Source organism: Dasypus novemcinctus, chromosome 1 (genome assembly GCF_030445035.2).
Source record: "Dasypus novemcinctus isolate mDasNov1 chromosome 1, mDasNov1.1.hap2, whole genome shotgun sequence".
Taxonomy (NCBI): Eukaryota; Metazoa; Chordata; class Mammalia; order Cingulata; family Dasypodidae; genus Dasypus; species Dasypus novemcinctus.
The window spans coordinates 117,779,166-117,806,342 of NC_080673.1; the positions used below are offsets into that span (position 1 = coordinate 117,779,166).

Sequence of the window (27,177 nt, forward strand, 5' to 3'; positions counted from 1 at the left end):
ACAAGACCAATGGCCTCAGAATCTTGGAGAGTGAATAGCAGGGGGAAGTGGGGCAGATTTATATTTCTGTAAGTTTCTATGTTATGAATACTCAAGTTTGAGAACCACAGTTTTACATCATGACGCTTAAGACATGGTTGGAAATAACATGGCACTCATGCCTCAACAGCCCCATGGCAGGTATTGCTAATTGAGCATAGAATGTGTCTCTCCAGGGCTTAGGTGAAGCCCTGCAATCATCCGTACGCAGAACCTAGGCAGCTGATTGACTTATAAGATAAAATACCTTCTCCTGGAACTATTGCTTACAGACATTTCTATTCCGTAATATTATCTTTAGGAACATAGTTAATAATTTGCAAGCAAACAATAATGTTCTTAGTTTGTTAAGCAGATGCCAGAAAATTTTTGCTCTAATGATTGAATATCAGGCCTAGAGCAGAGTAGAAAGCAAGTCAGAAAACATGAGCTGGTCAACTCTGGAAATGATAATCATAATAAAAAGTAATCGGTGATGAAGGAAAACATAAAAAAAGATATAGTAATTTAAAGGGCACCGTAGAAGGAGGTCATTAACTCTTTATATCTTACTTGGCAGTTTCTGAAGTCTTAAAAATGTGCATAGCACAAATTCATAGTATGTACATAGTATAATTATATGTTCATAATTATTACCCAGAAATACCCAGAAAAGGATAAGGTATTTTTCATATCTTATGTCCGAGGCAGTATGTGATATACTTCCAAAAGTTCTCCAACCAATGCAGTTAAATTAGTGAGTGCTTAATAAGTAACTTCTTGTCTAACTGATAAAACAAACTGCAGTAATTTTCAATCTTATGATTCCAGTAACTCATTTTTTACTACCCATATTTATTTGTTTTATTCTCCTATTGCAATACTATTTATTGAAAACCTCAGGAACATTCAATCATATTTGCACATTGTCATGTCTTGTCATTGTATTCTATTTATAAAACAAATTTTTGCAATATGACTATTATATATCTAGTGAATTTAGAATTAGATGAGGAAATTACTTGTAAAAACTTCAGTTAAATTGCATTTTACAATTTTTACTAAAAGGTTTGATAATTTATGTTAGGGTGATAATTTCTAAAATAACTCAAATACGTAAATACATATATATTGCCTTTTTGTTAACAGCATAAGGTTAGTATCTGTAAATATTCAGATCCTTATTCTACATTAAAAAAATTATGACTTATGAGTGTCCTAAAGCAAATAAATACTTCTACAAAAATACTTTTAGTCATTCTTTAAAGAATATTTATCACATTAACATTTAGCATATAATAATCTGCTTAATATTTTACATGTTTTTAAAAATTTAATCACTGTGGAAATCTGATGATTCTTTTCGTTTTTATTTTCAAAAATACATCTCATTTTCTATTTAGAAAATTAATAAATTAACTGTTTTACCTGATTCTATTTACCTGACAGAGTAGGGAAGCAGTTTCAGAGACTTTTTTTTAAAAGGTATTTGTTGGTGACAAATTATATAATCAATATTATAGTCAAATTAAAGTGATTTTCTACCACATCAGTTCCAAATTTGCTTTTTCTTAGTGGAATACTTGTAACAGTCACTGGGCTTGGAGGCAGGAAATATGGCTTCCAGTATTTGCTTATATTAGGTTAGTTATGATTATAAAGAAACATCATGGTAACTAAGGATACTTAGAGATAGTTATCAATGTTATGATCCTATGAATATCAGCAAGCACTTACTATTTAAATATGTCTATGTAAGTATTATATATTATGGGAAGAAATAACTTGAAATGGATTCATTAAAATAAAGGCCCAAAATTTTAAACATAGCTGTACCATATTTTTGCAGTATGAACATTCAACTATTTCATTGACAACAATTTCATTGCTTTCCTTCTTTTTTGTAAATCTTTATATCATGGACCACAGCAATTTCAACTAAAAAATCATGTTAGGTAAGAACGTACATTGGGTGATTCTATAGAGTCAAATTATAATTTGTACAAAGTAACATTTTAACTGTTATTAACCAAACTACAGAATGCTTGATTCTCCTTAACCTTTATTGTAAAAATACCATGGAATGGTTTGGGGGATTCTACTTAGAAACAAATCTTTCTGGAGTGACTTTTAAATTCTAGATAAATATAACTAGAATATAATGATATGCTGGGAGGAATTCTCCCCGCCCCCCAACTTTGTTAGATTACTTCTTTACAGAAAAGCTGATAAATTATTTGCCCCTATTTTTAGCTAGAAATAAAATGTCTTTAGAACTTATAAGCAGTTTAACCAATAATTAAATGATCCTTGGTAGGGCATGAAAACCTTACGGGAATAAAGAGTAGGTCTCTTTTAATTTATGATGAGTACTTAAGTTTTATTTACACTAAGTTATTTACATTATTTACACTAATGTTTTCTATTTCAATGTCTCAATACTTACAGCTTACCCATAATCATAGTACTAACATGAGGTTTTAAGAGAAACTTTTCACTTTACCTTACACAATTTAAATCTTAGTTTCTTTATTTTGAATTCTTCTGAGTTGCTACCATATTCTCATTCACAAAGGTAACTTAGATGAAATTTTATTGAAACATGCTCTTCTTTAATTATTACTACTCTTTTGTAAAAGACTATTCTTCAGTTCCCCCCACTCACTTCTTGACAGTCCACAGTCATATATCATTTTCTTCCCAATAATTGAGAGGATCTATACTAATTTGTTTCGTTCAACCAGAATATAAGGAAAGTAAAAGAGAATTTGCAAATTAACTTAATCTTAGCTTTGTTCAATCTCCTATCCACTTGGTTTTTGTGTTATATATTTATTTTTGTTGAAAGACTTTATTTTGTCTTTTGTTAGACTGCCAATCTTATTGAGTCCAAACCTTTTGAAAAGCTAGGAATAAAGACTTCACAAATCTCAGTTAGGTAATATTATGGTAGAATCCCCAAACTGTCACAAATTATATTAGTAGAAATGAATTAATTAACTGAAAACTAGTTGTAGAAAACCAGTGAAAGAGGGACCACTGCCCATGGTATTGGATTTAAGAAGAATTTCCAAAGACAATGTCATTCACTAATAAGGGTTAGGAAATGTCTGAAATTAGTTTTTCCAGTTGGTTCTTCAGAGTTTTCATGAGTGGTACTTACTATTCTCGAGACTCTGGTTTTCAAAGATTAATAGTGGATGAAAAGGAGAATCTCCATCAGTGGGTATGTCTGTCAAAAGAACTAGCTTCAACTTTTGAGGGAACTAATTTTCATAGAAAGCTAATATTTTCCTGTAGAATTTCCCATGCTTAATATGCTTTCTGATACAAGGACTTGGAAGGCAATCTGTTGTCTTAGATTGAACACTCTTATGTTCTCCATCATATCTCTTTGAAAACAGTATTTAGGGATGCAGGGTACTACTATCATAAGTATAATATATGTGAAATTATACTTACTTTGTTTGATAAATGAGATGTTTAAAGTATTTGGTGACAAATTAATGAGTTTTTTGTCAAATTATATTGATCTCATATATAATGCATGTGTGTAGAAAATTTATTAAAAGATGATGAAATTTCTTATTTGTTAGGGAAAGGGAGAAAAAATTCTTAAAAGATAATTTAGGAAAAATGTAAATGGATATTTAAAATATATGTGTACATGTTATTTTAAAAGAAATGCTTGAACTAATTTCATGATAAAAATGTCATGATTGTGTCATTTCTATTTTTCTCTTCTGAATCATATGGTGATTTGAAAATTTATCTTAATATAAGAAATTCTTCTTCTGTTATTTGAATACTTTTTTACCTTTACAACCCAAAGACTATTTCATGATATCCTATTTTGCTATATTTAATGCTAGGTCCCCAAAAATACATATGATCTGAAAGCTAATTTAAAATCCCACAAAGATTTATTGCCTGACAAGTATGGTGTTATATTTTTGTCCTCTGTTGCTTCTTAAAACTTCAGTTTTTTTGATGACAACTCAGAATCTGAGGAGTAAGCCTCCTGGCTAGTGAAAGGCAAGAGCTAGTGGCCTGCACTTCTCTTTTCCCTTAACTATTCATTTCTCAGATATTGACCAATGGAACAAGGTAATCGAGCAACTAGGGACACCATGCCCAGAATTCATGAAGAAATTGCAACCCACAGTGAGAAACTATGTTGAAAATCGGCCCAAATATGCAGGACTTACCTTCCCCAAGCTCTTTCCAGATTCCCTCTTCCCAGCGGACTCTGAACACAATAAACTCAAAGGTAAGCCTGTGGGGGACAACCTAAGAACCCCTTGTGAGTGACAGACTGAATGATGCAAGTAATGTAGAGACCTCACCTTTACTCGCACTGTCTCCTAAGGTCTTTCTTACAAAGGGAGTGGTCAAGGACTTTAGAAATGGATATAGTCAGATGGAAGAATAGGAATAAAGTGCTTGCCAGTGATGTGAGCTATTTCATGGCCCTTATTTAGAATCTTAAAATTATTTTGTAATATATCCCTGAAAGATCAATGTGTCATTGTTAGAAACATTTTTATTACCTGGAAATTTTTTTCAACTCAAATTTTAACTCATGAAAGATTGGAGACTCTTTTATTTGTATTCTGTCTTTTTCTTTTATTTGTACTCTATCAAGTGCTTAATCACCATCTTTTCATTTTAGAGTGGTACACATTTCCATATTTCAAATAAATACTTACATTAATAACAAATTCTTTTACTACTATATATGCAGTGATGAACTTGGGTAACCAATCTGAGTTTCTTCATCCAAAGTGGAATAATAATGCCTCTCAGTCATAGGGTTAGAGACAAGGAATACTTTGGCAATGTACAAAGTATAATCTAAAAATAATATTCTAGTTATTATAATTTAGGACACACTTGAGAATATAGTTTTTAAACATAGCTGATTTATTCCCCCTCTGCCAAGTTCAAATTCTGCCTCTGTCCCTTAAATTCTTTGTGGTCCAGGAGAAGTTACCTAATCTTTCCACAGATTTAAATGTGCAGCATTGCGCTTTGTTCTTACCACTTTCATTTGCACACCCAGATTTCTTTCTTGTGAAGACATTTGTAGTGTAACAATGCGGAGACAATGAAGCTCTGATTAAAGTATTTGATGAAAATGACAGCACTGTAGAAAAACTATAAGTTTGACTTTGTTGAGCTTTTTGTTTTTTATTGGCTTTTCAATTCAATTCATACCTTCACAATTATATTATGTTTTGCAAATGACAAACTACTATATATGTTTATGATTTAATTTTAATTTTAATAAATACCCTTAGCAAATAGTAAAAGTTTTACTTCTTCTCTTCCTATTTTGGTGCCTTTTATTTCTTTTTCTTGATAATTGTTCAAGTGAGAACTTTTAGCACAATATTGAATGGTGACAGTGAGCATACTAGTCTTGTTCCTGATCTCGGTAGGAAAGGTTTTAGTCTTACACCACTGAGTACAATCCTAGCTGTGGGTTTTTCATATATGCACTTTACTGTGTAGAGAGTTTCCTTCTTTTCCTATCTTTTGGAGTGTTTTTACCATGAAGCAATATTTATTTTGTCACATGCCTTTTTTGCATCGAGAGGATCATGTGATTTTCCTTCTTCAATTTATCAATGTGGTTTATTACACTAATTGATTTTCTTGTGTTGAGCCACCGTTGTGTTGAATATCTGTGATAAAACCCTCTTGATCGTGTTGTGTAATTCTTTTAAGGTGCTTTTGGATTAGGTTTCAAGTATTTTGTTGAGTACTTTTGCATCTATATTCATTTGAGAAATTGGTCTGTAATTTTATTTTTTCATAATCTCTTTATCTGGCTTTGATATTAGGGTGATGTTGGTTTCATAGAATGAGTTTGGTAGCATTCTTCCCTGGTCAATTTTTTGGAAGAGCTTGAGCAAGAATGGAATGAGATCATCTTTGAAGAATTGGTAAATTCACTTGTGAAGCCATCTGGTCTAGGGCTTTTCATTTTTTGGGGTGGATTTTGATGACTGTTTCAATCTCTTCACTTGTGATTGCTTTGTTGAGGTCTTCTTTTTCTTTTAGGGTTATGGTAGGTTGTTTGTGTGTTTCTAGGAATTTGTCCATTTCATCTATATTGCCTAGTTTGTTGGAGTACGGTTTTCCATAGTATCCTGCTATGACTTCTCTTATTTTTGCAGGATCAGTGATGATATCCCCCTCTCATTTCTGATTTTATTTATTTGCATCTTCTTTCTTTTTTTCTTTTTTAGTCTAGCTATGGGTTTGTTGATTTGGTTGATCTTCTCAAAGAACCAACTTTTGAATTTGATGATTCCCTCTATTTTTTTTTATTTATTTATTTATTTATTTATTTATTTATTTATTTATTTTTAGTCTTAATTTCATTTATTTCTGCTCTGATCTTTATAATATCTTTCCTTAAGCTTGATTTGGATTAATTTGCTGTTCTTTTTATAGTTCCTCCAGGTTAGGTCTTCAATTATAATTCTTCTTTTTTAATGTAAGCATTTAGGGCTGTAAATTTCCCTCTCAGCATTGCCTCTTTTATACCCCATAGATTTTGATATGTTGTGTTGTCATTTTCATTCGTCTCAAGATATTTACTGATTTCTCTTGGAATTTCTTCTTTGACCCATTGATTATTTAAGACTGTGTTGTTTGATCTCCGTATGTTTGTGAATTTTCCTTTTTTCAGTTCATTATTGATTTCCAGCTTCATTCCATTATGATCAGAGAAAGTGCTTTGTATAACTTTCATCTTTTTAAATGTGTTGAGACCTGAGTTGTGACCCCATATATGGTCTATCCAGAAGAAGGATCCATGAGCACTTAAGAAGAATGTATATCCTCCTATTTTGTAAGTGTCTATAAAGGTCTGTTAGGACTAGCTCATTTATCATATTATTCAAGCTCTCTGTTTCCTTATTTATCCTCTGTCCAGATGTTCTATCCAATTCTGAGAGTGTTATATTGAAGTTTCCAGCTATTATTGTACAGACATCTACTTCTTCCTTCAGTTTTGACAGTGTGTGGCTCATATATCTTGGGGTACTCCTGTTGGGTACATAAATATTTTTTATAGTTATTTCTTCTTGGTGAATTACCCCTATTATTGATATATAATGACTTTATTCATCTCTTATAACAGTTTTGCATTTAAAATCTTTTTTGTCTAATATTAATCTCATTACTCCAGATCTTTTTTGGTTTTATTTGCATGGAATATCTTTTTTGAATCTTTCACTTTCCACCCGATTGTGTCCTTACATTTAAGGTGAGTGTCTTGTAGACAGCATATAGATGGCTCATTTTTATCCATTCTCTCAGTTTATGGCTTTTGACTGGGGAGTGCAATCTATTAACCTTCCATGTCAGTGGCCAGGGAGCCTTTAAGGGGGTACAGATCAGATCCAAAGGGTCTGGGACATGAGAGATTCCAAAAACTGGGTTTTCTTCCTGTAGTTTCCTGACCTGACAGCAGATGCCCCCCTTTGGTGAATCTTTTCACAGATATGTCTCTTTCAACTTCCATTTGCTGATGAGTCTGGTCCATCCAGAGCCGAGATTTAAAGCAGGGTCTGTTCCCTCCCTCTTCCCAGGGAGGAAGATGTCTGTTCCCCTCTCATTTAGCTCAGTACACTACAGGTTTTACCCAGGTTGTTCCCCTTGATGGTGGGGGATGGGGGCCTTTCCCAATTGTGGGGACTAGTAACTGATGGTTTTCATTTTGCTTCTTCATCTCTCTGTCCCTCACCTTCCTGGACTATGTGTAGCACTCTCCTGGTCTGCAGATCCCCAAAGCAGCTCCCTTGGACAGCTTTATGCCCTTCCTTCACTGTTTTTGTAAGAGAGTTGAGCACTGCTTACCTTCTCTGGTGTCGTCTTCCTGGAAGTCCCTGGATCATTGTTTCTTAATGAGATGTTTTAATACTGGTAGCTTATGTTAATAAAATGCCAACTTCTGTACCTGCCCTTCCTAATAACAGAAAGTCTCAAATTGAGATGGAAGTTAGTTCTGATAGAAGAATCTGTGGGGTGGGTGAGTGAGTATGGGCATAAAATTGGTATCAAATCAAAGAGATCTGAACCAGTGAAATAAATAAATACAGGCCTATTGGGCTATTAGGAAGTCATTGACAATGAGAAATAGTAAACATAGAAAATGAATGTGTAAGAGTTTTTAGATTCTTGTTATTCTTGTGAGCTTCAGAGTTTCAGTTTGAAATAATAGAAATAAAATTTCTAAATTGGGTTCCCCAGAAAAATTATGAATAGAAATAAGTCTTCCTCTCTGATTTAACTACTGATTTTTCATAATTTATAAAAACGTTAAAAAGCATATTTATTAAAATATACCAACATAAAAATTTCATATCACAGGACATGCAAATGTTATATTTTAACTGTAGTATGATTATGATTATGTGAAAATACATAAACAAGACTAGAAGAAAATATACTAGTAAAAACAGTTTTTGCCTCTAGATGATGGGGACGGTTTGTTTTTCCTGAATTTTATATTTTATGTAATTTCCAAATTTGCTATAACTAACCCATATTATCTTTATAATCTAAAAAATAAAGTAAAAATTAGTATATATCCATGGGTTCAAGTACATTAACATTTTTCCTAATTTAAGCAAATCAAATTAAGATTTTATTCCCTTTAATTTGAAGTTTTACTGTATATCTGCTACAAATTGAGTATTTTCACCATCAAACTTACAAATCTGTTTGGGTAACAATATTGGTTTAAGGTATTTCTTATTTCACAGTTAAAGCTGTGTTTTGTATAAATTTTTATATTATTTTTAGAGATTAAACTCAGTATTTTTGGTGATGTCATTAAATAAATACACTAACCGATTATCACCATGCAATTTTAAAACTGTCGCTACTGACAATCATAAAATTAGTCAAGATCCCATGTTCATTTAGAGTTTTCTATTAATGACTGGCATAGCATTGTATTGGCTTCATTCACTACCTCATTTCATCAAATCTATAATTTCATTGATTGGAAAATGTCTAGTTGTTACACAGATGTTAAAATAAAATCCAGTAATTGAATAATATTATTTCTCTTATATCCACCCTTCAGACTTTATTTTTCTTATGTATATAGGGAGTTTGTTCCTCATGCTTTCTAAATTCCATATGAATGCTCAGATTCTGTTAATTCCACCATATGAATGAGCACATATAAACAGATAAACTTATTAACTTTCAAGCACCCAGGTATTTGTTGAGCATTATGTTTTTCACATATTCTTTAGCCTATGTTTTTCCTATTTTCATACAGGTTACCTAAGCAGAGTACATTGCTGATACAAACTCTCTGGGTTGATAAATTTTACTTAGAAATATAAGCAAATATTTGCACTCATTTACTCATACCATTTTTAATACCTAAAGTCCCTTAAGCGAAACCTTAGCCTTTGAGACACACAATAAAAGATGTAAAATCACTTCCTTCTCCAGCATATTAAGAATTTCACCTGGTATTGGGAAGGAAATTGCTATGTGAGTCTTTGTTTCCTTAGTTTCCTATCCCTCCAAACAATTTCTTGCCAAGAGTAAAATTTTGCTAATTATTTTTCTCATTCACTGTTTCAGCCAGCCAAGCCAGGGACTTACTGTCAAAGATGCTAGTAATTGACCCAGCAAAAAGGATATCAGTGGACGATGCCTTACAGCATCCATACATCAATGTCTGGTATGACCCTGCTGAAGTGGAAGCGGTAAGGCCAGGCTTATTCACTTTCCTAAATTACTGCTATTACCTGTTCCTCTAAATGTTTTCATCTACTTCTGTTTTAAATGCATTTCTTTTTCAAGATTTCCTATAAAAGGGGGTGATTTAGTCCAACAAATCTTAGCTATCCATGAACACTTCTATTTGTTTACATTAAATTGTTAACATTAGTGTTTCCTCTATGTTTAAGCACCAGCTCTTTTGAAACTTGAAGAAAAAAAATATAGTATAAATTGCCTTGCCGCCTGTCCTTGATAAAATACTTGCCATTAGTAATATAAGGAACATTTCAATTACACAGCTTACACCAGATCATTGGTGTCTTTGTGAAACTTTTCAAGAACTAGACAAAAAATTGGGTATTCCAATAAGGGCATTATTTCAGGTTGATTCTAAACTGCCTGTCACTTTCAGATGTATCTCCTTGTTTTAAATCCAAACACAGTTTAAGAATCTTTTCAGATGCATGAATTTTTAAAGCTAACTTTCAACCATTTAATATCTTCTCTCACTTCTTTCTTCATTCTCTGCCTCTCTCCTTTCCTTTGTGCAGAGCTAGGGCTGAGCAGGGCAAACTGTGTGTTTCCCCCGTTTGTTTTACAGGCCTCCTGATGAGATCTTGTTTTTTGTTTTTTGGTTTTTTTTGGTGCTGCCTTTAAATGTCAGTATCAGTGATATTGTTTTCTCTCATGAACGTATTCTTAGATTTTTTTTTCAAATTCTTAGAATACCTGTGCTAAATTATCTCACATTCTTTTACATAGCATTTTCAAAATAATTTATTTTCTTGTATGCTTTTCTGTACCTTACAATATTCATGTGTAAGGATGCTTTTGCTTTGTTTCAGCTTCCTTTCATCTGCTTTATTGTGTACTTTGCCTGTATCAGAGATGCTAGATTCAAGCTTATACAATTTCTCATCCCTCCATTTTTCACAAGAGAAGTTAAAACTGATGTTAGGAGGATTGGGTCGAAATAAACTTTATAAATGTGTATTAGTCAGGGTTCTTTAGGGAAACAGAATCAACAGGAGATATCTGCCAATAATACGTGATTTTATGAGTCTTTCACATGACTGTGGGGATGCACAAGTCCAGGTTCCACAGGCAGGCTGCAAACCAGGGGTCCAGTGAAAGTCTAATGAGGTCCTTGATGAGTTTCCGGGAAAAGTTGACTGTCCAAAGACAAGTTGAGAAATTCTCTCTGAATGCTGAAATCACTTCGCCTTTTAAAGCATTCAACTGATAGGATAAAACATCACTCATTGCTGACGATAGTCTCCCTGATTGATATAGATGTAATCAGCTATCTATGCAGTAAAGTCACTGATGACTAAAGTCTATAAATGTCCTTGTATTATAATTAGCCCAGTGCTTGCTTGACCAAAGAACTGGGCAGAGTAACCTGGCCGAGTTGTCACCATCACAACATGATGTTCAATAAGCTACTTTTCATAATGCAGTCAGTTCCTAAAGCATCTGAAAATGTCAGAGAAAAGACTTAAGTGATAAATGAATCTCTCAAGTGTGGAAACTGAGGTGCAACATTCATCATGGCCTTTTTTTAGGGTCTGCTCTCTTAAATAAGTTTACAATTATGTGAAATTTCAGTTTGCTTCCACTTAATTTTTCATCACTTGATTTAACTCTTATAAAAATGTAATTCCCCAAATTAAAATTTTCCAAGTCTAATTTTAATGTTTTTAAAACTAATATATGTTCTTACAACTAAAATGTAGACTCCCTTCCAGCCTCTCTTCCTTCTCTTTAGGAAGTTTTTGGTAAATTAATTTGGAGTAGAGTGAAGTACTAAAATAAGTAAGAGGAAGTATGATGCATATGCATATGAAAATTAAGTATAAGAACTTTTTAGCTCTGACACATTTCAAGAAAATATTTAAGTTAGGTTGATAAAAATTTTAGACTAATTATTTGAAGTTGCTGCTCCTCATTCATTTTGGTAGTTCTAATCATGTGGCATATTTATTTTTCCATACATCTAATTTAATGTGTGTAATCTGCTTTTAATGGATTGTGGCTTATAGTTTAATTGGAGTCATAAAGTCTCCATTTGTAATTCACTTGCAATTATGTTGTCTATAAAAGAGACAGATCCTTAGAATTTATAACAACATATTAATGAATAGTGTCCATGACTTTCTAAATTCATGTTAACTTTTTATGAAAATTTCCTTTGAAGGATAAAAAGATAAAATTTAGGACACTGAAAATAGCTAGAGCCTTTTTTTCAGTCATTTCCATATTGTCGGGCTGGTGCATGGACAGCAACAAGACAGGACATAAGAGTTTCAGGGAAGGGTGTGATAAAGCCTGAAGGTCTATTAGGGAAAAGGATCAATTAATGCAAAGAACAAGCAAGTGCTTGACCTTTAAACTAGGATCATTGATTTACAAGGTTAAATATGTTTTAAATGTAGACCCGTTGAAGTGAACACGTTAAAATCACGATCCTAGGGCAAGAACAGTTTATTACTGTATGAAATTTATCACAGTGTTTGCAACTAGGAAATGACAAATCCTGAATGTTCTAGAAGCAGCAGCCAGCTATAATTCCTGAATTAGTCTCTTTGACATTGCAGGTGGACCTGTATTTAAAGTAAAATGATCTTTCTCTATGGTCATGTGGCAAAGTTATAATGGAGTCATATGTCCTCTGTTAGTCCTGATAAGACGTTCTTGCCAAATAAACTCCCACATGGGCCTATAATCTAAATAAAGAGGGGAAAAAAATAAACCAAATATTTAGAATTTTCATTTGTAGAAATCATCAAGTTTAAGCATCTTTCAAGTAACACATGATATCAAGAACACATAAATTGTTGCCACTATGAGTATATCCAAACATTACCATGCACCCTGGACATATGTTCTGTACATCTCCCTGTCAATGGTATCCTTTACCAGTATTCCTCCATTGCCATTGTTGAACCACTCTGTGATCCAGAACTCCCTGAAATTTGAAGCCCAATATAATGTCAGGGTCCCTTACTAGGAAATGGCATATAGCAATGGGTTTAAAGGTTAGATAAAGAATATGTGTTGACTTGGAAAAAATTCTACATCCTATCTTTTTCTTTTTTTTTTTTTCCCCTAATTATTGAACTTCTCTTCACAGGAGCCCTAGACCACAGCAATGCATATATATAATATACAGCACTCCCATACATCCACCACAAAACCTTTTCCCTTCCACAGCGATACTCTTACACCCTATTCACATCATATTTACTTAACGTGATGTACAGAGTCTGAGACAATAGCTTTCAAACAAGGTGACATCTGTGCTTACATTGTGGTGCATACTTTAGGATACACAGTTTTTTAAATTCTTAGTTATCCTATGTTTTACATTATGGTTTACATTATCAGTCTGTCATCTCCTATATGTTATGGTGTAATATTACATGTTTTATATCCATCCTTGTGTACTCTCACGAAACTCCTCTCTTACCCCCCATTTACCTTGGTTCCACACATTTAATGTCCATTTTCCCTTCCACCTTGGTGCCCACAGTGACAGCCAACCTCCATTTCCCAAGGAGCCACGTCCAGAGATACTTGCAACAGTGTTCAGGGCCTAACTTGCTCAACTGCCCCAATGCCCTGGGAGCCACCCTTTCTCTCGAGGGATACAGTTCCCTCTATTTGATGGCATTAGTCCTCCTCAGGATGTGGGTCCACTCCCACTCTCACTACTTGGGTTTCTACCCCATGGTGTCACCCACTCTGGCAGAATGAGCATTTAGACATTCCCCAGGAGCCTGTCCTGCATCAGACCCTATTGGGTTCCTGGCCAGTGGTGCTCTGTCGTGGTCCCTAGGGGAGCAGCAGCAGTCTCCCAGGTGCAGCTGCGGGGACCGGGAGGGAGTGAGGGTTCAACAGTGAGCCCCTGACTCTAATGACTATGCTTGTAAGCTGATAAGCCTAAAATAAGAACAAGGCCTAGAGCAGCATTGTGCCTGGGAATTTCCTCCTGTCAGTTTTCATGTTACTCAAATGTGGCCAGTCTTGAAGCCAAACTCAGCATGTAAATGCAATGCCTTCCCCACAGCGTGGGACATGACACCCAGGGATGAGCCTCCCTGGCACCGAGGGACCACTATCAACTACCAACTGATGATGCAACTGTAAAATGACCTTATATGGAAGGTTCAATGTGGATCAGCAGAATATCCCTGTCTACATAAAATAACATGACTTTAAAATGCTGTTTGACCTAATGTAAGGGGGAAATGGAAAGGAGAAATGAGTTTATATGGCTACGAGTCTCTAAAAAAGAGTCTGGAGGCTGTCAGAAGGATTGCCCTTATGCACAACTGAGCAGAGTCTGAGAGACAGATAAAGCAGATACAACCCCCAGGTATTGGTTCCTTAGAGGGCTAAAGAGACCCATGGGAGTTATGGTCATGGCAGATGGGGTTAACTACCAGGTCAGATGGCCCCTCTTTGGAACTGGTGTTTGTGTGTGATGAATCTGGACTCAGATGGGATCTCTCTTCATAAGACTTTCATGCTAATGTGCTGGAGTTACAGTTAGTGTTGGGGTTTAAGATATATTTAGGGGATTTGAATCTCTGGACTGACAATATGATAGGCAGGTCCTGAGCCTCAACAGACTCCAGCACCTACAATCTGATTTATTGGACTCACCATACTCAGCTAAGATGGAGTTGAAGAAGGACAACCACCACACCATGGAGCCTAGAGTGATTACAACTGAAAGTGGGAGGATTGCATCCAGCATCCATGTGGAATCTGAGCCTCCTCTTGACATAGAGGTGCAATGGACACAACCAATCCAATGTCCACATAGAAAAGGTGGCATTGGATTGGGAAAAGTGGACATGGTGGCTGATGGGTATAGGGAAAGGCAGGAAGAGATGAGAGGTGGAGGCATCTTTGGGACATGGAGCTGCCCTGGATGGTGCTTCAGGGGCAATCACCAGACATTGTAAATCCTCACAGGGCCCACTGGATGGAATGGGGGAGAGTATGGGCCATGATGTGGACCATGATGTGGACCATTGACCATGACGTGCAGAGGTGCCCAAAGATGTACTTACCAAATGCAATGGATGTGTCATGATGATGGGAATGAGTGTTGCTGGGGGGGGGAGGGGTTGAATGGGACCTCATATATATATATTTTTAATGTAATATTATTACAAAGTCAATAAAAAAACACATAAGTTATTATTATTCTCATTAATATTACTATTATAAATTTTACATGTCATTTTATTACTTTTTGGAATTTTAAAAGATAGACGTATCTAGTGGAAAGATCAGTCGGCCAAGAAACTGCAGAAATAATTCTACAACAGTTCTAGAATATTCACTGAAAAGGACCTAGTTCATGCAAGATTTTAACATGTTGGTCCTTTTTTGCTGATGTATACCCAACTCTACCACGTCAAGTGTAAGAGAATGCAAGGCTATTAGTTTAAACCAAAATAAAGACAAACTATATAGTCCACAAATCCTCATTATAACTTTAGAAAACTGTGTTATGTTCAGGACTGTTTTAGACACTGGACTTTCCCCCACCATATTGGAGGGACATATGGAAACAATTGGGTCTTTTGCTTTATTTCTTATCAGACTCTTGGTTTAGATGGCTAGGGCAGAGTGAGTGTGGTGGCTTTCACCCTGTACTCTGGCAATTGGGGTGCTGAGTACTCTTAAGGAAACTTGGTGTGAATTCTGCAATAAAAAGTTGATTGCCTACACTTTGTTTCAGGATGTACAAGAAGAGAATTTAAGGGAAACATAAAGTGTGACTGTTTTTTAAAATAGGTTTATTTGTGTCAGCAACTCCAGGGCACCTTGATAAAGATCTTGAGTACAGGTTGGTGAAGAAGCTTTATTAAAGGCTTTTGTGGTTGTTGTTCATTACTGGGGGGAAGGAGAGAGTGATAGGAGAGAGAGAATTGATAAATATATATATATATATATATATATATAGAGAGAGAGAGAGAGAGAGAGAGAGAGAGACTGCCTCAGCCACCAAGTTAAAGACATCAAAACTCAAAGGAAATATAATGGGGTCAGTGAAGGTCATTTATTTAGTCATTAATTCTTGATAAAAGGAAGTATCAGAGTTTCATGCTAGAACCAAACTTAAATTAGGATTTTATGGCTGGCAGTGATGATTCAGATATGCCACTGTGTTGAAGAGTCAATCTTAGAGAGACCTAGATATAATACAGAGGTGGATCCTTATGATTCAAACATTACTCTGGGAATCTGGGCAGAGGGGCAGGTTGGGCTAGTCAGGCAACTGGCATCTAAGAATTCTCTTCTCCATTGGCTAAGCCTGGGCAATTGAGAATCTGAAGGAGAGTTGGCAGGCAATATATGATCTTCAGTTATGGGAAAGAACACTAGAACTGAGGCTTAGAACATAGAGCTACAGTTTTTATGTATGCTAAGGAGAGTGTATGGGGATGTTTTGACATATGGCATATGACATCCTTTTTTAGAGTAAAGGGAATGTGTGACTAATTCAACCAGTTTGGGTGGAGGGTGATTAGAGAAACAGGGCCAGGGCTGAGTTTATTATTTCTTACCCAAATAAGATTAATTTGGGGATTGGGACAAGACTGAGAGAGACTTTAATCTACTTATACAAGTCCTGAGTTGTACAACCTGATCCTCAGATTGCTAGTGAGATTATAACCTAGGAAACAGAGTAAAATTTTTTATGTGTTAATGCTATAGTTTAATTGAAATAAACACTTAGGAAATGTAAGCCCAGGATAGTCAGCAATGTTAGACATTTACTGTTTGTAACATAAGGTCACTAATAGGGTCTTAAATGCCTTATTATTATTATTAATTTCATTATTTTGGGGATTCATTTCTTTTTGTCTACAGGGAATAAATTTATGGGAACAAGCTAACCTGGCTATATTAAGCTATTTTATTGAAGAGTGAACATAGATTTCCTGCCCTTTGAGGAGACATATTATCTGACATTATTTTTACCACCTTCTTATCTGCCATTCTATCTTATTGATTACCAAAGAGAGCTCATGGTATAGGTGATCAGCCATGGAGGAAATATGCATTATTTTCAATCTTCCTGTGATATAAAAATGTACATCTTAATGTTGCTTAGGTCTAGAAATTAGGTGAAGATAAATATTCAATTAGAACTTAGAGATCATTTTGAAGTGATTTTGTGTTACAGTGCAGCAAATATCAACATTTTGAATATCAACTCCACATCTGTGAGCTGCTCCAGGTCCATAGGAACAGAAACCATGATGGGAAAGGAGAGTGGAGTCAGAAAGGATTGGAAAGGGAATCAGGAGCCTTTGGTCAAGGTAGCACAGATTCCAGAGCTTAGCCAAGCAATCTAGAATGAGAGCTGGTACAGATATATGGACAAATAAATCAAGGCAAGCAGTTAAGACAAGCTGGGAAAGAAATTCAGTCAAACATCAGAGGTCTGAGTAGGCAAAACCCTGAAGGGCATTTAAACAGTGTAAAGCAAAAGATGTTTTTAGATTGCAGTGAAAAAGTCAAGAGTGGGCACTCTGGACCAACCCAGAGATTAGCAACTGTGGGAAGCCTCTACCGACCAAGGAGATTTTTTACTAAACTCAGGGCTGGGTAGTGATGGGCTGTCCAGTGAGACCTAGGGTCACAGGTATAGAGGAGGTACAGATGCTTCTGGAAGATGGAGGGGTGAAATAACCTGACTTCTCCCTACCCCACCCTCATCTCTTGGTATTGTCTCCCTCCTGTAAACTGAGCCAAGTCCTAAGCCAGCTAATAGGCAAGCCTAGGAAACTTAACCTGTAGGGGTCTGTTGCTGGTATATACAGAAAATATAAGGGTGCTATCAGACCTCAACCTGTATTCATCTCTTCAGTCTTTCCTCATGCTCAACTCTGAAATCCCTAAATAAAAGTGAAGTAACTAGGGAACTGGATCTGCAACCTGAAGTAGAGAAGAGTTTAAACTTTGTAAGAGGCACTACGGGGCCTCTCTAGGTAAAAGTGAAGGAAATATTACCCCCTAATAATTATTTAATTTCCACAAGCATCTTGCCAAGAAATCACAAGTGCTATACATAAATGATAGCCTTGGCATAAGAGTATTTCTCACAGGTTTTCAATGACAATGTGTATACTTCCTCCTTTTATATATTGGTGTCACTTTTTGAGTTGTTTTTTGTTGGCTTGCTGACCCTGCAAGCTTGTTTTAGACAGCAATAATATGTGTATGGGGGGAGTAAAAGGTTTCAGCAATGTTTTCCTTTAGGTACTTTAATGCCACTCTTCTGGTGTCACATGGGCAAAATACTCTAGAAAAGAACACTATCATTCTTTCTTTCACACTCATTTTTATTTCTCTTTGTCTTGCATTCTATTTTTATCCAGCTCCTATAGGGCTGTTCACATAGGCTTTTATTATTTCTTAACAGTTTAAGATTTATTCATTTGTGCCAGAAATATTTATTGAATCCAAACTGTGTCCTAGGCATTGGAGATTCAACACTGAATTTAAAACAAAACAAAATGAGTTTCCTGATTTCATTGATCTTGGTAGGTTTGTATTCAGTTAACAACTAATGGAAATTCTTATTGAATGAGAATTTTTGATAACATCATCTCTTGAAAAAACAATATAAACTCCTTCAAATGTGGGTTATCTATCTTATTTAACTATTTACTTCATTAGTGTATGATTCCCTGAGTATAAGAAAAATCTGTAATCAATTGTCTCTCTCAACATTAATCAGCTATAACTAAATTTCGGTGAGAATCTGTTTATCTTTAACCAGATACATACCAACTGCTTTGATTTATATTTAACAAATTATGGTAAACTACCTCTAGCTATCTCTTTTAAAGCTATTTGGCTTAGAATATAGAATAATTTTCCTATCAGGTTTGGTACTAAAATTCATAGATTATTACTGAATAGTCAAGGAATCCTAAAGTTGTTACATTAAGTTATGGAAATAATTTATAGTTTAAGGATGTATCTATAGATGTATTGACTATCTGGACATTTCAAATAAATTCTGGTGGTTGAGAGGGCAGGTTGGGAATTATTTCTATACCTTATTACCTCCTATGTCTAATTCTCTTAAATATGTTTTTATAGTAAGAAATATCACTGTGAATGTCTTGCGTTAACTTGTTCTATTAAACCAAGTTTATGAATGAGGTGCTGTTTGTATTAGCTCTGATTTCAGTAACTATGTCTGAGTAGTTGTCTTCTCCTGAATTCTCCTGAATGCGTAAGTTCCTCAAACAACCTTGTAAAGAAGCTTATAAATATATGCAATTATAAATGTGCTCAATAAATTCTGCTATAAATATAGGAATGATAAAGAAAAGTGTGAGATTAGTGAGTATGAGTTTGTGCACTTTGATGTTCAGACAGTTCATTAGTAGTTGTCCCTTTTTGAAATAAACCACTGACTAAAATACACGTATGCTTTCTTCAGATCTTTCATAGTCTTGTCATTTAACTAGTGAATCTGAGGAATTTTATGTTAGACATGAAGTAGCCAAAAGAAGAGGTGCTTTATACGAGTTATAAATGGAAGTGGCCCTCTTTACAGACTATACCTGTAGCTATTGCGAAGAAAGGGTTTTTAGTCTTTTTGTAACTGACATTTCTCTTTGGTGAATAATATCAGAAGGTTAAGGCATGTTCTCAAGACAGTTTCTGCATAACTATTCTGAACCTCAGAAACTCCTTTTTTTTAATTTCCTGATTATCTCCACAGGATACAGACCCATGGGTAAAACAGTTAATAGATACTGTTTTGTTTCCCTTAGTGTGCCAGTTTGCCTATGAAGCCTAAAATGTAACATTTAATTGCAACTTTCAGAGTATAGAAAAGACCTATCAAATGTCTAACTATGTATAACCTGTAAAACCTTTGAGTTATTCAAGGATTTTTTTTTAGAAGTTAAAAAATTTCCAATAAGGAAGGGAAATCTTATTTTGACAAAATAATAAGAAAACTACTTTCTCTTGACATTTGATGGGCAGGAAAACCTGTTGCTTTTTGTTAAAACAAAAAAGACTAGGAGCAGATGTGGCTCGAGCAGTTGAGTACCTGCCTCCCACATGGAAGGTTCCGGTTCAGTTCCCAGTGCCTCCTAAAAAAAACAAGCAAGCAAGCAACAAACAAAACAAGCAAAAACACCAACTCAGGGAAGGCAATGTGCCTCAGTGGTTGAGCGCTGGCTTCTTACATGCGAGGTCCAGGATTCAATCCCTGGAGCTGGAACATCAGGGAAAAAAAAAGCTACACTAGGGCTTCTTAACCTTTTTGTTCCACGGACCCTTTTCCAGTCAAGTGAAATAAATACTATAATTTATTTATTGCATACATTCATAAGTGAATGAAATGCTAGATTTCAGTTAGAGGTCAGAGAAAGTAAAGATAAGTTGATTTTTTTCAACTCAAGCTCATGTACTCCCTGAAATCTTTCCCCTGGTTAAGAACCCCTGGACTACACAGTATCTGTCTCTCCCACCTTGGGTGACCTTGGATTTTACTAGGAGTCTTGTTACTTGTTTGCATCTTGATAGTTGTACCCAGTCTTAGTCAATTTTTTAAAAATCCTCTTTATTTTTCTTTAGATCTTCTGAAGTGGGTTTATTATCTTAGATTTCAATTTGGAAAATTATAAAGAGCTTCTTTCTTTCTTACTTTCAACTAGACATATCACTATATTTGATAAAGCACATTAATTGAGTTTTCTCAGGGAAGTCCTATTTGGATCTTTTATAAAAGTGATTATTTTCAAATGGAATTCTGAGAGCATTTCTAGCAGTTTAAGAATATAAAAAAAAATTATCTAAGTTCCCTTAAATATTTCCACAACAAGGGCAAACTACTCTATTTTAGAGTGAGAAAAAGAATAATCAACAGTGATACCCAAGATATTTTATATGTTGGTGATTTCATTTCCATAAAATTTTATAGCATTTGTTATGTGTTTTAAACTTGATAATCAGTCTAAATATTTATCAAATTCTCATTCCTAGTTTGGTCTATAACACATATGCAAGTCACAGGTGACCTTACCTTTTATTTTCAGGAGTTGGAAAGACAAAGAGTTTATTGAGTGATGTTCTAATGTGAAATATCATTATTCTATTCTTTCTAAAATTGCCATCATTTAAATTCTGTTTTCAGAATAAATGTTCCTATAAATTCTTTTAAATATGATTTGTTCTACTTACATGGAGTTAATAAACTGGCTGAATCTCTCTCTCAGCTGTTCTCTCCATCTGTCCTGACACAAAGACTGCCTCTTTGAGTCTTATGATTTTTTATTATTGTAACATGGATCAGACAGTGAACAAGTTAGTACAATACCTTGACAAGCTTAATTTGAGAAATAGCTTAGTGCCATCTATCTGTCATGAAAGGCCCTTTCACTGTGGAGCTGAAATTTAAATAAGTTTGTTAGACTCAATGTGTATAAATTTAGAAATAATAAGGAAGAAACATGAGCTACAATAGCTATGAATTGGATGTACTCTAATTATGTGCTTAATTATAGAAAAAGCAATTCATATTTTGTGGTTCTCATTTGCTAGGAGAAAGTTAAATCAATGTCTCCAATTTCTAATATCTGCCATTTGTGGAATTCTAAATTTCCATCTGTTCATGCTGATGTATTTGTTCAGCAGCAAAATGTGAGCAATTTGTTAATTTCCTCTAAGAGAAAATATAACTTCCTTACGTTTCATATGCCCCGTGCCTCAGCTGTTAAGTGAAGATATCTTTCAATCATATTTGTATTGTTTTGATGCCTTGTATTATGTTGGTGGGAACTTGTCAAAATGTTTATTGTAGACAGATTTAGCCACCTGCTTTTAGGGGCCCCTCTCCCAGCATGACCATAACAAGAATATGCTCTTCATTCAAACATTAAGTTCATTTGTCCCTAATTTTAGAAAACTGCTCTACTGAAAGAAAAAAAAATCTTGATTACAAATCAGTAGGATATTCAGAATCCATCAAACACTAAAAGTTCTAGAATGTCAAAAGTTGGAGTTGTTCATTCACACGAGATAAATATTTTGGTGAATAATAGAGTCTTTTCTCAGGATTTTCTTTTCACTTATTATCTGGAGTCTTCTAGGCCATGAACATTGTTAATCACTCAAATAGAAAATGAAGGAGAATTCTTTAAAATGAAGGTGAAGGCAGAAATTCTTTCTCTATAATGTTTTGCATCTGGTGTGCTCTGAAAGGCAGAGTAAGGATTAGATATCCTGTCAGGTCCTTCCAAATCTATGAAATATTAGTTCATTCCTAGGTGATTTTCTAAGTATTGTGGAATTCATGTACTCAACTCGTGGTTGTAGGCATCTGTATATATGTTTTTTATTCCTTTAATATATTTTATACTGGAAAGAAAAAGGTTACCCAATTGCAAAACCCTGTCTCAGATGCCTCAAAGTAACGTAATTCATAGTATGGGAGAAAAACCAGGTAACTCATTCCCCTTTTAGAGCTGCTCCCAAGAGATGAGCAAAGAAGTCACCGTTGGAACTTATAAGGTGTTTTGTAATGAAAATTTGCTAAATTTTATATTAAGAGGAAGAATAAAAATAGAAGAAAAGGAGTAAGTTAGAAGAGAGGATTTGTCTCAGACAATTGTGCCTTTATGTAAGTAGAGGCCATAAAATGGACTAATTTCTAGGAAACATAATTTGTTTGGTATTTGCTTTCCTGCCTTGTTTACCTACCTATAATATTGTTAAAATAATCAAATTAGAGTTGAAATTTATGCCAGTCTTAAAACAATCTCTGTAAGTCCGAGGGCAGCTGTGATAAACTCCTACCCAACCTACTATGGTTGTGCTTTGAGGGCAGCATCTTTATTGATAAGGCAACCTGCACCTCTGCAGAGGTGAGGTTGTTATCTGCAAGGCCCACATGTTAAATCTTATGTATAAACCTTGTAATATAAAGACCACATCAGTTCTATTTGCATCATTAATACTTATTTAGTGGGAAGCACTATTTAAGTTCCAAACTCTACTCTGGTTTGCTACTTGTAACATTTTTCTTTCAATGAGGTTTAATTGCATGATGAATTTTTTTGATATTATGTAATTTCCTTTTTTAAAACCCAAAAGTATGTGCATGCCAACCCTGCACAATTCAACATGGCAAATGCATATTGCATCCTTATGCTACGCTGAGCTCTGCACCAAAGCAAGAGACGTGTGGCAAAGGGGGAGAACATTTCCTGGCCCTTAGGGGCTCCCAGTATAGGGCTGGGTTTTATTATCCTGAGATTCAACGATTCCTAGGGATTATTTCAATGGGTTTCTGAGTGTTTGTGAAAAACACCCTGAAATTATATACCAACAGTTACGTATGTATATTTTCCTAGGGGTTCAGTCTATAGGTTTTTGGTTTTTTTAAATCAGATTTGTGAAGGCCTTTTACCTACAAATTTAAATCATAAAATTTCAAGAAGCACTGTCAAGCAGAAAACGTTTTAGGTGAGAAGGCTAAAAAATGCTGTTAGATTTGGTTATCAATTTTGGACATAACCAAGAGATTTAATTAACTTCTCTGAAAATCTCAACTTATTTTCATGGGCTAATATTTTTGTTTTCTTGAAAAGATCCTAATTTAGGACTTACTTCCTTTTGCACTGTGCATGTTTCTCTGTTATGTTTATCTGTAAAATCTTTTGGGTTTTTTTGTCCATTTTCTAAGAAGGGTGGTATGTTGTATGTTGCTTAGAGGAAAAGAGTGAGCAAATGTACAACAAAAGCACCAAAAGGCCTCATTTCTTCACTATGCTTCATGTACTTAACTCATGGTTGTAGGCATCTGTGTACATGCAGGGAGTGGATAGGATTAAATGGATCAACCATCGTGTTTTAGGAGTCATGCTTAGAGTTTGTTATGGTATCAAAGTTAGGAGGTAAATTGAGAAGTTCCATATTCTAGAAGAGGGGAGAAAATAATTAGAAAGTGTAATCCTTAACGATGCTGAGAATAAGTAGGTGTTGTCAGATGAAAATGGATATTTTATAAGGAGGATGTTTATTTTTTGAAATTTTTAGCTTCAGATGAAAAATGTAGAGATGAAGTCAGCTTGTCTTCAGAACTCTAGTAAGACCAAAAGTGTATAGACTGGAAATTTTGAGGAGCTGTGAAATCAGAAAAGGGTAAGCAGGGAAGTATTCTTGACTGCTAGATCACGGTAACCTTCAGATTCAGGAGAAAAGCTGGAACTGAATAATTTCTTTTAAGGTGTAGACCATTGCTTAGGCCCTACGGTATTCATTATATGTGAGGAGAAGGCAGAATGGATTCATCCAACAATGATACAGAATATTGAAAAGGTTACACTCCCTTTTTATAACTCCATTAAAAGTTTATGGTCTTTCATAGAGTATGTAGTATAATAAAATTATTATGTCTCTTTCTAATGGCAGGGTGGTCGTAAGAATGATAAAACTGCTACCATAACTTGCTTTAGGTTTAATATGAGACTTTCAGGGTCATTTGTGGAATATTGGCCCACACTGTCATATAAAACAGTATGGAGTCTATTATTTATGAAACATACTTTTAATTGATAACCAGAGGAAACTACTATAATTTCTAATTTTATAAGAATCTGATTTCCATCTTTATGTACTTTCTGAAAAGTAAAGTCTTTTCATGTTCCTTAGAAGGAATTAAGGGATAAAATAGCTATGTCACAGGCACTTTTTCTTAAAAGTTCTTATCTAAGATGTGCTTTATTCTGGACTAAGTTCATCAGCAAGCTTTTTGTGACTTTGTTTCATGACGTATGTACTAGAATTCTGTTTTCATAGTGTAGCAGTGTGTCACCACTTATTTTGCTAAAGCCATTTTGCTTACTTTCCCTCCCCATTGCTTTGTGATTCCTCTTTAATCACAAATAAAGGTTTATTACTAGCCAGAATTCTTATACACACATTCACACATAAATTCTTAAGTAGCAAATAACTGTCCCATGAATGGAAAACTTAGCTTCAATCTATGCAAAAACTTGGATTGCATTGAATAGATTTAGCATTTTGTGGCATATACCCTAGATTTCCCAAACGGAGGGGTTCTCTGGAATGGGAGAAAACCAAAAGCTACTGAATGTGGAACCCATGATCACGACCCAGTTAGGCAGCAGAGCACAGTGGCACCACTCAGAATCAATGTTAGAAGACTGGGACTCAAGGCCTAGTGATACTTTGGGCAGTTCTGTTTCATCCATTCCTTAAATTTTTACTGTGCTTCAGTTATAGGCCAGCACTGAGAATTTATTAGTTGCAATAATAAAAAGGCCCAGTTTCTGCAGCTCAGTGTCTTATAGCATGGCTGGGTTGATTGAAGTAAATAAGAAATCACTACCACTCTGGTAAATTCTGTGATAAGGGAAGATCAGGGTGCTTTAGAAGCACAAAGGAACATTGTATAGCCCATTCTTTAGAACGAAGGAAAGGCTTTCAGGAGGAGGAAAGTCTCACCAAGACCATAAAGATGAGCAGAAATTAGCCAAATGAAAAGGAGAAGGCAGGGTCCAGTTTTCTAGGCAGAGAAGCAGCCTGTTCAAAGGCCAGGAAAAGGGAAGAGTGGGCACCCCTGAGGATCTGTGATCAAGGAAGGGAGTGGTGAGAAAAGCAGCTGGAGAGGTGAGCAGAAACCAGATCAAGAAGCCCCTTTTAGTCATTTCAAGGGAGAACCTGTGCTGAAGGCAGCAGGAGGGCGATTGTGGAATTTTAAATCAGATGGTTAACGTCGTCAGATTTGTGTTTTAGGCAGGTCATTCTTATTGATGAGATGATAACTATTGGTAGAAGGGTTAGTGAGGAAGCTACTGAAGTAGGTGAAATAAAAGATGACAATAACAGTGACTTCAATGGTGGCAACAGATATGAAGAAAATAGATGGAGACATGATTTGGTAGTGTGATTGTCAGAACTAGTTTTCTTCATCCATCAAATGTCCTACTTAATGTTTTAAGTGACAAAGATGTATGTGACAGTGCTAAACTTTGAAAACTCTTGATATTATTATCAATGGGGAGGCTTTTAAGCTGATGGATATAATTGAAATAGTTTTAATCTATATGACATAGAGAAATGTAATTGTCTTTTATTTCTATCATATTAACCAAAAAGGTCAATTCGTAGTGTTTTCTTTTAATTAGCACTTAGAATACTTCATTACTAAATGAAAAGCTATGCTTTGTGTTAAGAAAGTCTACTATATGATCCCTATTTGTTAAATGGACATCTATGGATAATGGTAATGCCTTCCATTAGTTCTCTGTGTTGGTGTTTGTAAAAACAAAACCTTTTTCAACCATTTTTCTTCAATATACCTGAGCAACAAGTGACATTACCTAACTAAGGTTTTATTTGGCAGTGATTCTTGATGGGGTACATGGGATATGTCGGATTTTTGTAGGAAAATTGTTACCTGAAAAATCCCTGACCCTTAGGTGATTCTCTTTCCCTCCCCACCTCCTGTGATCAACCCTTCCCCACCACACATACCTTTGAAATTTATGCTTTCCAAGCAACTTGAGGATAAGGGTTCTGTCTCATTCATATAACATCATCTACATCACTGTGTGTTCCTAGTACACACAGGAATAGTAGCTGAATTAATGAAATGGATGGGTCACTTTCATTTTGATTATTTTATGTGAATTTCCTAGCACAACCATGCTCCTATTCTGCATTGCCCCAGCCAAAAGAAACCCAACCACTACCTTTGGGTATCATTATTCCCATTTTACAGTTTTAAAATGACTTTTATACAGCCCACAGCAAAAAATCTGGTTTCATTATATCATGATGCTCTTTAAGGGATCTATTTTGCATCACTAAGGAGTTTTTCTTAAAGTAATTTATCTACCTAGGAAATTTAGAATAGAAATGAATTTATAGTAAAAGTATTTTCTCCTTTTTTCCTGATAAATATCTCCTGGATAAAAGTGGATTAAGTGGTGCACCATGCTTACCTGATGGCAAGTATATAAAATCCAAGGCACAGGTGGAAGGGACAGTTTTTACTAGATTAGAAGAATTCTTTATACCTGAGTGAAATATTTCATTAATCCAGAAACTTTATCTCATGTTCAAAAATTTTCAGAGATGATTGCTAAGAAGAGGAAAGGGGGAAGATTTGTAATGAAAAGCTAATAAGTGGTTTAATTAACTTGAAAAAAGCTTAAATTGTAAGTTAAAATACAATAATATTCCTATAAAAGCAGTAAAGGCAAGTCAGTATTCCTGAATCAAGTTTTTAATCCTGTAACTATGCTTCTCTATTCACGGTGTATACACATCCCGGGGCTACACATTTATGTTAACTGGAGGAGTATGGTT

General features: G+C 34.9%; 1 protein-coding gene across 12 annotated transcripts in view; it reads left to right on the forward strand.

The window, feature by feature from the left end:
• Positions 1 to 27,177, forward strand: part of MAPK10 (mitogen-activated protein kinase 10) — a 366,398-nt gene that overhangs the window by 306,599 nt on the left and 32,622 nt on the right. For 10 of the 12 annotated variants that reach the window (XM_004472694.3, XM_058296116.1, XM_023582861.2 and 7 more), the window contains 2 exons: positions 4,106 to 4,288; positions 9,640 to 9,764. In XM_004472694.3, the coding sequence (XP_004472751.1) occupies positions 4,106 to 4,288; positions 9,640 to 9,764 (308 nt within the window). The remainder of the gene's footprint in view (positions 1 to 4,105; positions 4,289 to 9,639; positions 9,765 to 27,177) is intronic. The other 2 variants (XM_058296139.2, XM_004472700.4) reach the window with 1 other exon arrangement.